Source organism: Babesia bigemina (genome assembly GCF_000981445.1).
Source record: "Babesia bigemina genome assembly Bbig001, chromosome : II".
Lineage (NCBI taxonomy): Eukaryota > Apicomplexa > Aconoidasida > Piroplasmida > Babesiidae > Babesia > Babesia bigemina.
In genome coordinates, this window is record NC_027217.1 from 51,715 (window position 1) to 67,173 (window position 15,459).

The following is a 15,459-nucleotide window of genomic DNA, read 5'->3' on the forward strand; positions in this document are numbered from 1 at the left end:
TACTAAATATTTCCTGGCCGTGCATCCGCAAGTACTCATATTGACCGTTACGAACTAGATTGAGACAACAACGAATCCGCATTGGCTATTTCAACCGAATTGGCCAAAATTGCGTGTTATGCGTTACCCTCGGCCGCCCAGACGTCCTGCTGATTTGCTAGCACAAAATATGGTGCATCGCTAGTAATGATAATCGCTGCTTAATGCCAGGTATCACATAGATATTGCCTATAAATAGGTCACCTTGACACCTATCGCCACTATAATGTTATACAATTCCATCATACACGTTAGTAGACGGTTACCATGCTGCTATTCCCATAGCTATTTCGCCACTTTCCCAAGTCTCCCTACACCACCAAGAAATCACAAATTCACTGCTATATCACTTTAAAATTAATTTGGTACTGCGATGTTTAGTCCCTACCAAATACGGCGCAGTTTGGGTGTAGGGTACTCTATTCACATAAAAACACGTCATACACCGTATGCGTCGTTGATATGCGCAGTTTAGAGTACGAAATAGTGAGGCTTGGTTATGATGCGGTGTTGACTTACGTTTAACGTCGATAGACATATCACATGGCATTCCATGCCGCGAGATAGTTGGCGAAAAAATTGCAAAACACAACTGTATAGTAGATGCTATTTGATATCCTATCATCGACAAATGCATCAGGGTAGGTTGGGATGGTGAAGCTAAGGGCCACTAACAGAGTCTATGCAGCAGGCCGGTGGCAGGTTGCAATGCTGATTTGGCAGACGGTGTGTATTGTTGAGGGAATATGCTGGTGTGGTACCATAGTGGAGGTCGACATTTAGCCGAAGGCAGCTGCACAGAATGGTGTAGAGCTGGGATTGATGAGAGACCAAAGCAGGTCATCTAGGTGATTGAGTCGAAAATGGACTGACTATTTGTTAAGCTAACATGAATTCTTAAATGTTTCGGCATGGAGTTGAGGTAGAGTAGACGAAACACTGCGCGTTAATGCTAATAATCGGAATTAAATATTTTTGCAAGGACGTTGCCCATGTATCGGTCTTCGCGTATACGTCTACACGGGAGACGCTGGGATAGACGCGCCACTTGATTATCAGCATGCGCTTCGCCACATGCTTGGGTATTGGATAGTCATGTCATGACAGCGGCTTGAGATGTTGGAACATGGTTGCCCCAGCAAAGGGGGATGGCATGGTAGGGGTGGGGTTATGGGCATTGTGAATCGTCAGTTGGCTGAGGGTGTTCGAGGTATAAGTACGTTGTTCAGTGCTGTGCAGTGTTGTCAAGTAAGTTAGGGCAAATGGGTAATTGCCTCGGTTGTAGTAAACCGCAATGCAAAGGCGATAACGCTAAGTGCAGGGGCATTGCTTTTGCCTGCGTGCTTGCCGGCACTATTCTATTAATCGCCTTTGTCGTCTTGGTCTTTTACACCCTCGGTATATTCCACAACAAAAGTCTGGGTACAATTTTCGCCGAAATACGTGATGGATTCCGTAGTTCAAAGCCTAAACTCCAATAGTCTTATATCCTCACCCAGTCCACATAGTCTCACTGTTGCCATGTCACATCCGGTTTCAATGTGATTATTTGATCCAATTACAAACACAATTGTTCCACATATAGTTACATCGAGCCTGTTGTATAACCGTTGGTCGTGCGATCTAGTTTTTGCCAGACACCATGGCATATCACATGCTGAAACAAAATCGCTACTCATTGCTGTCACAGCCTATCACACGGTGACTGAGATTGATCTGAATTTAATGAATGATTCGATAGGCCAAGTTGGTGGCAGTGGCCATGTAACTTGGTGAGGCAATTGAGGTAGGCAGACAATGTCAGCAAGGGGTCACTACCGCCGCAGCTGGGAGTGAGGATGGAGGAAATGACACTGCCCTGCTTCGATATCTTAGGCAGATCCCCTTTCCTTAATCCCATCCTGACTCTGCTCTTGTGGCACAGGTTGCACGGGTCGAAGGGGTGAGTTTTGAAGGTGGAGTCCCAGCCGTCAGTCAGGAACGCCTGGAGGGGGGAGTCAGAGGGGGAAACCGCATTTCCATACTTATGACTCTGCCACCCGCCACTTAGTTTGTCCCGATTACACTGCGCCTTCAGGAACTGCAACTGGTGGTGGCAGGCGTAGGCGTAGTCACGCAGCTGGCAGAGGAGGCAGGCGGGGTCGGGGGAGTAACGAAACTGACTGTAAACTGATTCAAAGTCGACGGGAGGCAAGGCTTTGAAGTCATTGTTATGCCTAATCTTGTAGATAACGGTGGCTGAGTAGAGAGACGCTTCTGTCAGCTTATCGGCGACATGGGAACTGTTCAGGTTGTAAGGATCTCTGGTGACCTCGAGGGCATCTGGCATATCAAAGACATTCTTGTTAGCATTCTTTAGAAGGCACTCAACATACTCAGTAATCATCCCAATGAATCCATACGTATTCAATCCAACAAACCAGTAAAGCATTTCCCGAACGGTTCTGGGCGGGGGCAGATGGTCGGTGTCTGGGGAAGGGGAGGCAGGTGGAGGGGGTGTATCAGTTGAAGAAGTGTCGAAGGACCAAGGGTTTTGGCATTCATCTGTGCTAAATGGGTTAATAACGCGTTCATCTGCCTTCCTTGGAGAGTCACGCGGCATCCCGGGATCTTCATAGCCGTCAAGTCCGATACGTTCCGGCGCAAAGTCCAGATCAAAATTAGTCTGAAGGACGCCAGAAAAGCCTTTACCCTCTGCAGGTTTTAACTCGTCTTTAAGGATATCGGCCGTGTTGGCATAAGGGTCATATAGGTCTATGTCATATGACGAATCCTGTAGTGGACGTTTCGGGACGTCGATTTGGATCTCGAATGGGATTTGATCGTTGCGTGGAGGGGCACTAGAGATGTCAAACTGTGAATCATTGAACGCACGTATGCGATCAGCGTCTACTTGTGCAGCTTGCATTAATTCTTTTTGTTTGTCGTTTATGTGTTTCGATTCTTCTTTTAACGCCTGCATTTTACGTTCGCGTTGTTTATTTTCAGAATCGATTTGCATCTGAGCATTCTGCAGATTTTGAATATTCCGCTCCTGCCGTTTAATTAACTTATCGTCCTGTACTTCTTGTCCTTCTAGATGGTATCGGTCTCCCGCATTAACCCTTATGTCACTTGGAATCTGTGATGTGTCCACTTTTCCGTTGACACCGACAACCGGTTGACCAGATGCACCTGTCATGCTCAACATGATATTATCGTCAAATGTGACAGTGTGTGGTGATTGGGTCAGAGAATTATCACGTCCAGTAGGCTTCGATGGTGGCGTAAAAGGTGACTTGCGAAAGTTAATTTTGGAATCAGGAATGTTGTGGCCTGTGGATTGCTGTATGGCAGAAGCCGTAAAAGCACTATCGTGGTCGAGTTGAACTGTCGGGATTTCAATTGACCGACCGGAGATATTCCGAGCTGTGATAGGTGGGACGAGAATATCGACGTTCTGAACAATCGGTACTGATGATTTCCGAGATAAGAAAGGCGTTCTCGATGTCTCGTGACTCTGTCTATGTAAATTATCTCTATATTCCCTTACTTGTGTGTTCCAATTAACTTTCTCTTTCTGCATCTGTTTATAAAGCTCTGCCTGCTTCGCATCCCAGTCCCATTTTTCCATTGTTTGTTTGGCTAAAGAAAGTTTTTTTAATTTAGCTTCCTTCTCTTCATGTTCGAAATCAGGGACCGCACTGCCTCCAACAGATATCATAGGCAGATCGACAGGCTCAATATCCCCAACTCGCTCCCTGGAACTTCTCTCCTGTGGAACATACTGCGGACTCTGGTTAGCAGGGATGCCACTGGGCGGCTGAGAAGAAAACGGGATCTGACCGGAAGGTGAGGGAGCAGGACGGCTGGGTTGACTTGGAAGGGCGGAGACTGTAGATGTTGGAGAATCACGACTAACGTTTTGCTGCTCTACTTGTTTTTGCTGCCGCAACCGTTTTTGTTGCAATCTTTTTTTGGCATCTGCATCTCTCACGTTTTCTTCTATGTAATCCACGTTTTGCTGCAGTTGAGTTTTCCAAATTGCTTCCGTAGTATCTTTCAATGTTTCTTCAACTTTCTCAGCGGCTCTATTCTTCAGTTCGTTTCGTTTTTTAATACGTTCAATGGCTTCTTGTGTTCTTATCTCAGACTGCAATTTATATTCTGCATATTTCTTGTCCTTTTCAATAAGTTTTTTCTCTTCGGCTTCCATTTTTAACATATGTATTCTATTATCCACGCCTGCCGTGATTTTGTCTTGCAGCTCTTTATGATACAAATTTTCCATTTCCTTATCATCGGCGTTCGTGGGGTCATCTACTGGACTGCCGGAAATTGGAGAATTCGGCAAGTCATGATACCACCATGGCCACCATTGCCACTGTCGGTTTTCTGTAGGTCGAAATCCATCTACATAAGGCGGCGATACAATTGGTTTTTTTTTGAATACTTCCTGTCTTCGGCGTGCTTCCGTATCCCTTCTGCCTTTATCCAATACCTTTTGTATTCTGTCTACCTCTTCATCATATTTTTTCGCACGCTTACCTTCCCCCTCCCGCTCTATATTCCACTTCGCATCTGCCTCCTTTTGTTTCTGGTCGAATTCATTTCTCAGATTAACCTCTTCTTCCATATCCTGTCGTTCCCGTGACTGACGTAACGCTTCATAGATTTTGTATTGTTGCGCCATACGATCTTTGGCGTCCCGCTGTTTATTATCGTAGTATGCTTGTACGGGCTTTCCGTCCATAAAAAATACAGGTGGATCAACAACGGCATTATGATGTACACTCCCACTACCCTGCTTTTGTTGCCCTTCTCCTGTTTCATAGTACGGACGCCTATGACCATCACGGCTACCTGGATACAGAGAGGAAGACCCTGGAGCAGGCCGACTGGGCTGATTTGGAAGGGTGGATGGAGTAATTCTGTGACGACTTTTAGATTTCTCAGAGGGTATAGGTATAGTTATATTTTCATCTTTAAGCATTCCTCGCTGTTGGGCATTCCAGACATCGTCCCAATCGGGATTATAATAATTTGAAGTATAGTTATGAGGTTTTGGATAACACGCTGGTTTGCCACCAATATCATACAATGATACCTGTTCACCTTCGCACGTAACTTTTTGGGGCAAATCATCATCTCCCTTCCCTCCACCCCCTCCAGCTCCACCGCCACCTGAACCGGAACTCGGCCCAGATACCGTGTTACTGTCAGTCGCACCTGACTGAGGTCCTCGACCACTTCCTTGAGCGGGGTCAGAAGTAGACCCCGGGCCACCCGGGCCCTGACCACTACCGGGACTAGGGGCACCAGATGCCTCAGAGTCTGGACTTGAGGCACTTGGATTCTGAGTTTGTACCACCTCTGCAGCTGATAAATCAGGGGATGTTGCATTACTTTGACCTCCCTCTCCTTTCTTTCCCTGATTCTGTGCTCCCTCCCCTTTCTTGCCCTGGTTCTGTGCGCCCTCCGCTTTCTTGCCCTGGTTCTGTGCTCCCTCCGCTTTCTTGCCCTGGTTCTGTGCTCCCTCCCCTTTCTTGCCCTGGTTCTGTGCTCCCTCGGGTTTTGGGGCCGCTGGCTTTGCGGCCTCGGTTTTAGTTGCTTCGGTTTTGTCGTCAGGGAGATCCTCATTCTCAGATTCAGAATCAAGATAATCGTCAGACTCGTCCTCAGACTCAATCTCAGGCTCAAGTTCATCCCCATCCTCAAGTTGATCCTCATCCTCAGGCCCAATCTCAGCATTAGACTCGGGTTCAGTCTTAGGCTTATACTCCTTATCCTTTTTTCTATTTGTACACGCTGTACCATCCAATATTTTTTTAAATTCATCCAAACCGCCGCCAATATTCTTAAGATCACCGATTACACTATCCCAAACCTTTTTCAGACTCTCATAAGGAGCGGTTCCCGTTTTAAAGGAGTTTGCATCAAATGTGAATCCATAGGGAAATAAATATTTGGTGAGATGTGCACCAAGTTCGGTGTAATATTCTGGAGGCACATTACGTTTCCTATGATTGTAATTTTTACTTGTAAAAGACTCAATTTTTGCCAATTGTTTTCTCACCTCATTTAAATTTGCTCTAAACCAACTCGCCATTCGTTTATCAATGTTTTTATCAAGGTATTTATATTGCCTCCCGTACCCTGTGAAGGAAAAGGCTCCACCGGTGAACAATTTGCCAAGAGACTCTTTAAGTGTGAAGCAATGCGATTTTAATTTATCCCATTCAATGCAATTACCCCTAGATTGTACGTGGCTTTTGAATTCATTCTCGTTTGTTTCTGGTCCAAATATTCCACAAAAATCTCTCACCAACCGAAGCGCGTTGGCAACGTTAGAGACATCAACTCCAGACTTATTGGACAACACTGATGTGACGAATACATCACGAAAATACTGTCCATTTTGTTTTTCACAAATATTTTGGAGATCACCTGCCATAGCGCTACCCTGGCGGTAGCCACTTCGGAAATTTACCTCCTGTCCACCTATGTCAAACCCTCCGGGAATGACACCATATCGCGTCTCTGTAGCTGCTGCATAAAGATACTTATCCAGCTCACCGCCTCTAGTTGCCAAAACTCCACCCAGTGCACCGTACCCAAGCCAATAATCCTTCCACCCACCGCCGCCTATCGCTCCGAATTTATCGTCCACTTGGTACCTCAAGAAATATATCACGGCGAGGAACTTTGGAATACACCGCAGGAGAGCATAGAGAGCATCTGTGGCCTTACCCGGATTATAGTCGCCTTGCCCCGCCTTTTTGCATAATTTTTCATGAAACGTGGATACCCTTCTAAGGAAAGTTGACAGCGCAACTTCAACATCGTTTGGATCAAAACTTATATATTTTTTTTCGAGCAGCTTTTTCAGACGACGGGTCACCCTGTATTGCATACCTTTTCCTTGTTTGTCAGTATGCAGCCAATATAGGAACTCCAAGCACTGCTTGAGGGTACTGAACTCGGGAATCATACGATCAACCGCCATCCTGTCCACTTCCAATCACCCACTAATTCACTGCTACAAATCACCACGTCAGAGGTCCAGGACTATGTGAACTGGGATACACTTTATTGATCACCCCTTTAATCCACTCTCACAAAACACCACTGCTAGCCTCTATGACTACGTGAACTGGGAAACACTTGAGTGATCACACCTCCAAGGTGACGCCGCTTAATACAGCATGGCAGACAACTAAGGGCGCTGGGTGGAAAGGCTAGCAAGTGACTCGCTGATTAAATACAATACGCATCATACTAAGACAATGACACACCTAAACCATATTGCAAAATCAATGAACCATCACACGAATCCTATAGACATACCGATCACCTGAGGAGGGAAGGCGACAAGGCAAGGCAGCCATGCTGGAGTGAGAGGGTGGAGAGTGGTAGCAAGGTGGTGTTAACAGTAGGGATTGTGGGTGTAAATGGAGCAGTATAGACAGACATTTGGTTAAACGTTAGGTGAAGCAATATGTCAGCGTTTAGGTCACTCACTAGGTCATTGTCTAGGTCACTCACTAGGTCAACGAGTGGGTCAGCCACTACTTCAGCGTTTAGGTCAGTCAGTAGGTCAGGGTATAGGTCATTGTTTAGGTCACCCACTAAGTCACTGTTTAGGTCAGCCACTTGAACAGATTGTTCGTCAGTGTCATGGGTATACAAGAGATCACAGTGGCAGTGAGCGAAACCATCATACACAACCAGTCTACAACGCATCACAAGACACAATTAAACACTTCTAATCACAGAACGTACAATGTGCAATGTAACTGCGATAATTATTATTTTATGTTGAGCAGCTCGTTGGGGTCGTCGTCAAAGTAATTGGCGTCGTACAGTTAGCATTTTTCTGCTCGGGATGAGTAGCGTCTTGACGTCGATGAGATGTGATACCCTGTTGGTCAGGAGATGTGACCTGATGCGTAAGATGTCCATGCGGTAGAGGAAAGTGTGGACTATGTACAGCGCCACAACTGCCCACAGTGCGGTGAAGCTGTATAGGAACGGCATCCGTATGTGCCACATGAGTTGGTCGATTTGATGAAACAATGCGGTGAAGTGGTCGGAGCGCAGTGTCTGTCTGAGTTGTGCGTTGAGATCTCCGCAGCGAGTGGCATAGTTGTCAGTAATTAGGAGATTTGCGTTGCGATGCGTGAATCCGTAGCGGTAGAGGGTGGGCAGTGACCCGGCGCACTGGACGAGAGATGGGCAGTGGCAGGCATCCTTCCCACCGTGGGTGCCGGGTTGGCACGGGCATGTGGCACAGCCAGACGCCATGCAGTCGATGTTGTCCAGGGCGTGTAGTAATTCACATAGCAACTCCCAGAACTTCCATGCCAGGTGCAGTATCCACGTGATGTATAGCCCGGCGTGCTTCTGCGGGTAGGTGTGATGGGCGTGGAGTCCTAGGGGTTGGAGGTAGGGAGCGCATCCACGGGATGACTTGCAAGTGGACTCATGCGAGAGGCTCGACAGCGCATCATGGATTTTGTGATCATGGCCGGCGAGCGATGCGATGGCACGGGTGAGCTTGTGATTTTCGTAGCTACCATGGAGCTCTGTCCACAGTGGGAAGAGGCCGTCGATGCCGTCCGTGTTGAGATGCGATATGAAATCGGAGGCGTCAGTGTATGTGCCGCCACGGTGCTTAACATGGTCATGACTGTCCCACTTCCGTAGCAGCTGAGCATACAATGCAAACACGTCGGCGAGTGATGAGGGTGCAGTGGGACACAGCAAGAACACAGTACGGCACAGCACGAACAAACATGAGTCGGCGTCACGGCACATGTTGCCGAGGCGCTTGGCAGGATCCCAGCCGGTGCCACTTATGGAAGCGGCAAAGCCTATATCCCAGAAGCCGAGCGGAGTGAGGCACTGCTGGCCGGGTTGGTTGGCGGTGCAGTTGGCACATTCGATGGTGCCATCAGCAGCAGTTAGGGCATGCGGCAGGAGTCAGAGAGATATGACTGAAGCGGCGACGTGGGCGGGCAGCCTAAGTGGTGGTGGTGGAGGAAGTGGTAGTAGTACTGGTAGTAGTAGTTGTAGTATTAGTGAAGCCTCTCCCCAATGTATTACACTGCCAGTGGTGTGACTGCACCTGCCGGCCGTATGTGCACTCCCTCCACCCCTTTACCCGGGCGGTGCTGCGGCAGCACTGGGAGTACAGGAAGTAGAGCACTCTACATAGACGGCACGCTATCTCACGTAGCATATCAAGCAGTGCGACAGGGTCAACGTGGTAGTGGAGCCTGGCGCGGTTGTTGGAGAAGTCCACCGAATACGGGTAGGCTGCCAGGTCGAAGCCGTGGCCGTTGCCCTGGATAACGGTGAGCAGGGCAGTGGAGTTTGAACATGTTCTAGCGATGGTTAATGGTAGCTCACCAATGCACTTGGCCATGATGGGATCGTCCCTGTTGGGGGTGTCGCCATCGTGGCATCGGCGGTTGAGCAACGCCTTGCAGTGGCCAGGCAGCTTGTCTGCCACTTGTGTATACTGCAGCCCGGAGAGCCACGACAGCATGTCCCTGACTGTGCAGGGGTACCGTGGCTCAGGGGAAACATAGATGTGGCACACCTGGAAGTAGTGGCATAGGGTGTTGTAGAGCAGCGATATGATGTGGATCAAGTTAATTCCATTGTTGAGTGGTTCACCGTCAATCATCATCTCGATGGCCACGCCCTCTATCGGGGTGGTAAGTAGTTCGTAAATCCCACCGCCAGTAAACATGTGGTTCAACTCGGCGTCCTGCTCACTCCCGGAACTGCACACCCTGTACCCGCACCTCGTGAGGTAGTTGCCAAGGGGATTGTCCCTGTCGTCAGCAGTCAACTCACAAATATGAAACGATTTCCACTCACTCTCACATTTCGTCGCCAACTTGGTAAGCGCTGTGTACGTCGTAGGTATCAGGCTGAGTAACACCTTGGCGTACTTGTGGGCGTGCTCCTCCCTGCACCGCTGACCGGAGTAGGCTGAGATGTACGTGTTGTTAAACTCACAGGCAAATTTGGAAAGTCCGCGAGAGACAGTGTCCAGCAGCGGAGTGCACGGGTGCTTGAAGTCGGAGGGTACGAAATCACCCAGCGCCTTGGTCAGCCTCTCAACCAGCTCGGTGAGTTTGTCGGCACCGTCATCATTGTCTCTAAGGTAGGCGAGCAGCGCAGTCAACGCGTCATAAACATCTTTGAGCTTAGGCGTGTAGGGATCTTCGGTTGGTGGCAATGAGGGATTTCGCTCTCTGTTCTGCTCATCGTGCAGCCTGGTGAGCTCCCCTTTTACATACTTCTCCATTTGCTCGAAGACCTCCTGGAATGCGGATGACAATTCTGCGACGCTCTGTTCGTCACCTGTTAGATCGGAGCTCAGCGGTCCTTGCAAGTACTTCATGAACCCTTTATAGCCCATGTACCTATCTCTGTCTATCTCATTTGGCAGCTGCTCCAAATCCTCATCCACCTTCTTGGCAAACAATTCCAACGCCTCCCTCACCGAGTCCACGTACAGCGTGCGGGCCACCTTGGTGAGGTCCTTGATGGCATCTTCCACCTCATCGTCGACGTGCGTTAAAAGGGCTGCGATGGTGTTCTTCTCTATCTCGTCGGCATCTCTGAGGAAGTTGTCGCATAACTTGATGGCCTCGGCAAGGTCGGTGAGTCGGAGGTTGGTGAGACCATCTTGTATGTCTTTGAGTTTGCCGTCGATATGTGGATCCTCCAGCTGACCCAGGTTCCAGCCGGCATGGGCACCAGCTTTTTGGATGGCTAAGCTCATCTTATCCAAACTGTCAGTGATCCCTTTGCCCTGGTCGTTCTTGAGGGACTCCATTTCACGCTTAATCTTCTTAAGGCCTTCATCGTCGTTATTGCCGATCTGCTTTGTCATGAATTCCAAGTTCTTGATCACGCCTCTGTTTTCGGGATCGTCGCTGTCCGTGCCCTGCAACTCGGTTCGGAGACTCTGAAGTTCGTCAGTTATCTCCTTCATACCTGAGCTTATTATTTCGGGTTGGTCGGTCAATACACGTTGTTGCCTTTCAAGGTTACTCTCAATATGATCAAAACTCTTGGCATTATGGCCATTCCATTTGTCACCGCCACCTAACCCCTGTTGTATCACATCTCTCAACGGATTGGTAACATGACCATCCAACTCACTTTGTAGCTTTCTAAGTCCGTTCGCAATTTCTCGTTCTGCTTGTCCAATTTTTTCGGGATTGCTTTTAAACGCATCTCCTTGCATCCTACTAATCTCTCTTTGGATGCCTTGAAGACCCTCGCCATTACCATTTTCTTTCCCAATTTTCTCCTTCAGCTGACGTAAATATGACGTGATGGTATCATAAGGCACTAATTCAGGACCTAAATTGTTTTGAACCTTTCTAAGCATATCTTCCGTCTCGCGGAGGACCCTATCTGTTGCTTGCTCAATTCTGTCACTTGCCTGTGACAACTTCGCATTCTGCCCTTGAATGTCTTGTTTAATTTGACCGAGACCAGGTTTACCATTCTGCCAATTGCTACCGTTTAAACCAAAGCTTAAGAAATCTTCTAAACTGTTTATCACGTCATCTTTTGGATTTCCGTTTCTGCTCTGCAACGCGGTTCTCAGCTCATCAAGCTGCTTGGTAATCAGGTTGACGCCTGAATTTATTTGCTCGGGTTGTTTGGTCAACGATTCCTGTTGGGATTTAAGTTCCTCTTCGATTTGCTTAAGACCTTTTGTGTTTTTGTGTTTATTCCATTTGTTTTCACTTAAGCCAACGTCTCTCAAATCTCTCAACGTCACGATAACATCATTGTCCCTCTCACCTTCCAACACGCCCCGAAGCCTTTTAAGTTCTGATTCAATTGCTGTCTTAGCCTTGTCAACTGCGTCGGGTTTCTCAGTAAACGTTTCGCTTTGTAGCCGACGAATCTCATTTTGAATTTTAAGAAGATTTCCGTGTTTTGCGTCACGTATACCAATCTTTCTTCTTAACCAATCTAGTTGGTCGATGACATCGTCGGTTTCGTTTTTGTGATTCAACCTGATTCCGACCTGAAACAGTTCATACCTAATATCATCGATGGCTGCGTCAATGAGTTTCGTTTGCTTCGGCAATTCTTCATTCTGCTCTTGAAGGTGCTTTTGAATGCTACCGAGACCACCAATATTTTGACCCTTAACTGTCGTCCAAAAAGCTTCACCATAGCCAAGACCAACAGACTTAATGTCAGTCAAAGTGTAGATGATATCTTTTCCTCTCTCATTCAGCAACTTCTTTCTAAGCTCTTCAACATGCGCCTTAATATCTTTGACGGCTTTTTCAATCTCCCTCGATTTAGGACCGAACTTGTTACTTTGCACGTTTCCAGTTGCCTTTGTGATTGCACCAAGGCCCTTTTCTGCGTCACCAAGTCGCTTATTATCAAGCCCATCTTTAAGCCGTTTCAAGAACTCTTTCAGGCTGTGCCTGTTCGGGCCTAATCCTCCAAAGGAACTTTGCCTTGTGTCACTAACCAACTCCGCAATCTGGTTAAGCTCTTTCTCAATGTTGCCGAACGCACCGGTGAATGTCTCAGATGTGATTGCTGAACCGACGCCACCTCTCTTACCAATAAGCTCATTAATCTCCATCAGCCCCTCATCTCAAACCTTCTCTATCGCAAGCGACAGTCGTCCATACACGTAATCCGTTAGATGGCCAATGCGTACATGATCATCATATCTTTTAAAATCTCTCGACAGTTTGATTTGGTCTCTCTTACCATCACGCGTGTCATCCCTCCCAATGTGGTCATTGAGTAATTTTTCAAGTTGTGGTTTGAGGTTCGTAGTGATCTTTGTGTGGGCTTTGTGAAAAGTCGGCATTTTTTTCGACAGGTCAATTTGGCTTTTATCACTCTTCAAACTAATTTCATTAGCCGCCTGCTCAATCGCTTTCTTAGCCGCCTCCTTGACTTGCTGCCTAGCTTTGGTGTCGTACTCGGTAACGGCAGCGTCAAGGCCTTGGACCGCCTCTTCAACCGGCTTTTTGACTTTCTGCTCGAATTTCTGTTGCATCGTGTTGTCAACCATCGTCTTCACATCGCCTATCGCCTTGTCAATTGCTTGGGCTGTGCCATCAGCGGGGGTACCAGTGGTGCCGGACTCCTCAGTTGCCTTTTTAACCTTACCGTCAAGCCCATCAACAGTCTGCTTTATTGCGTCTATCTTTTCGCCAAACATGCTTATGCCTAAGAACTGTACTTCCGCGGCCACCTGCCTGACGCAACTACAGAGTGCAATCAGGGCAGCCTTGACGGCGGCGGTGAGATTTCCGTTAAAATTTTCACGCGACCGCGTGCGTACTGACAAACGCTGAACCTCTTTAACTATAGGAGCGGAGAAGCCGTCAATTTTAAGATTTGTCAGTTCGGCATCAAGCGCATCGGCAAATGCTTCGCAAGCCTTTTGAACCCTAGTCAAATTTTGTACAATATTATCTGTTACAACCTGTTCATTAATCATCTCCTGACCCGCATCAATTTGGCTCATAAGCTTGCCCTTCATTGCATTCTTAACACGACCTTTCAAATTGGTATCATCCTCTTTAAATTGGAGATTGTACAGATTAATCCAAGACGTCACAGCTTGCATCGCTTTATCGTTATTCTTGTTGATCCCCAAAATTCTCTCAAGCCACCCCTCAACTCTGGCCTCAACCCCTTTGCCATTACGTTTGTCATTTATAAAATCCCCAGCGAGTTTTTTCACTTTAGAGACAATACCATCAAGACCTGTAGCACCTTCATAATTAGCACCGCTCCCTGCACTCCCCTTTACATCCGCAACCTTTCCTTTAATATGCTCAAAAATGTTTTGAAGTTTCCTTTTATCATCCTCTGATGCGCCAGTTACACCCATATTTTTGCCAAGGTCCTCAATAGCCTTGGTAACTTTCTCAACCTCTTGTTTAAGCGGCTTCTTGATACTCTCTTCAAATTTCTTAACCATCTCCTCTTCCGTCTGCTTTTTGATTTCCTTAGTCTTCTCAGTAAGCTGAGTTTTCGCCTCCCCAACCGCTTTCAACTGATCTTTCACCAGACTGTCGCCATTCTCAACTCTATCCTTAAGCCCCTCAATCCTCCTCCTCAACGCTTTCAAATCCTCTTTCACTTTCTCATCCAAATCATTAACCTTCAAAGCTCCAATCACATCTTTTATCCCTTTCATAATATCATCTTTGATTTTCTTCAAATCTGTCTTGAGATCTGCGTCCATGTCCTTTACAGCCTCCAACGCATCCTTGACTCTCTGCTCAACTTTCTGCTTAGCGTCCTTGGCAGCGTTTAGAAGCTTTTTGCCGTGATCTTGTAACTTCGAAGCTTCCGTGAGAATCACTGGGCCTTTCTTTCCTCCATCATTGTTCTCATGATTTTTATTAACCCGCTTGAGTATCTCATCACACTTCTCGTCGGCCTTGTCAATGACATCCCTGGCTGCAGTCTGCCACTTACCCAGATTGGCAACATGCTCTTCGAGCGTTTTATTTGCATCCTGAATTGACTCATTTGCCTGTTCAATGACCTCGATTTGTTTCTTTAACTGCGTCCCTTTAGCACGTATATCCAACGCATCATGAACATACTGCGCATTATCAATCGCGCCTTGAAGCACTTCCTTAGCCTTCTCATTCCACAGATTCAGACTATCAAGATGGGAATTAACACTCTTATTTACTCCTTCAATTTTTTTCCTTGGCTTCCACAATCTTCTTCACATTCTCACTCAGAGCCTCATGAACTTGCAACTTATCATACGCTTCTTTGGCCTTGCTCTCAGCCTTGTGGCGTATATCTTCGGCAGTCTCAATCCACTTGTGCAAAGCCTCAACTTGTGTTTTAAGCTGTTCATTTGCTTTTTGAATATCCTGTCTAGCAGTATCCATTTTATCAATTTCACTGCCCAGCGTCGATTTACCTTTTGCAGGATCCAACGCTTTATGCAACTCTGCAGCCCTACTAACCGCTATATCAAGCACAATTTCCGCCGCCTCTCTCCACTTCTTCAGGTCGTCGTTAGCCTTTTGTAACTCCGCATCCACTTGAGCAACTGCGTCCTTAGCTGCATTAATCTGCTTGATGCCTTGGCCAATCGGCTGCTGTCCATCTTTGTCATCCAACTTCTTGTGCACTTCCTCAGCCCTTTTAACCGCCTCCCGAATCACTTTCCCAGCCTCCTTATTCCAATCCTCCAGATTTTTGTCAACACTATTCAGCTCCTTATTAACATTTTTAATCGTCTTGTTTGCTTCCTTAATTTCCCCGATTTTCTCACTCAGTTCCTTGTGAACTTCCAAGCTCTTGTAAACCTCCTCAGCTTTGTCCTGTGCTTTTTTGCGGATATCATCCGCATCGGTGATCCACGTATTCAACTTCTCAACTTGACTT

General features: G+C 47.1%; 4 protein-coding genes across 4 annotated transcripts; 1 reads left to right on the forward strand and 3 right to left on the reverse strand.

Annotated features, from left to right (window-relative positions):
* Window positions 1–1,209: 1,209 nt before the first annotated feature.
* Window positions 1,210–1,520, forward strand: BBBOND_0200110 (hypothetical protein; the record flags this gene model as incomplete). Its single annotated transcript, XM_012911586.1, has 2 exons — window positions 1,210–1,255; window positions 1,279–1,520. The coding sequence occupies 2 exons, from the start codon at window positions 1,210–1,212 to the stop codon at window positions 1,518–1,520; spliced, it is 288 nt and encodes a 95-aa protein (XP_012767040.1).
* A 203-nt stretch (window positions 1,521–1,723) lies between these two features.
* On the reverse strand, window positions 1,724–7,024 carry BBBOND_0200120 (Ribosome-binding protein; the record flags this gene model as incomplete). The annotated part of the gene is made up of 1 exon (XM_012911587.1): window positions 1,724–7,024. One exon carries the CDS (start codon window positions 7,022–7,024, stop codon window positions 1,724–1,726), a length of 5,301 nt encoding a protein of 1,766 aa, XP_012767041.1.
* An 836-nt stretch (window positions 7,025–7,860) lies between these two features.
* On the reverse strand, window positions 7,861–8,835 carry BBBOND_0200130 (hypothetical protein; the record flags this gene model as incomplete). Its single annotated transcript, XM_012911588.1, has 1 exon — window positions 7,861–8,835. One exon carries the CDS (start codon window positions 8,833–8,835, stop codon window positions 7,861–7,863), a length of 975 nt encoding a protein of 324 aa, XP_012767042.1.
* Window positions 8,836–9,040: 205 nt separating this feature from the next.
* Window positions 9,041–12,664, reverse strand: BBBOND_0200140 (hypothetical protein; the record flags this gene model as incomplete). The annotated part of the gene is made up of 1 exon (XM_012911589.1): window positions 9,041–12,664. One exon carries the CDS (start codon window positions 12,662–12,664, stop codon window positions 9,041–9,043), a length of 3,624 nt encoding a protein of 1,207 aa, XP_012767043.1.
* Between the last annotated feature and the right edge of the window lie 2,795 nt (window positions 12,665–15,459).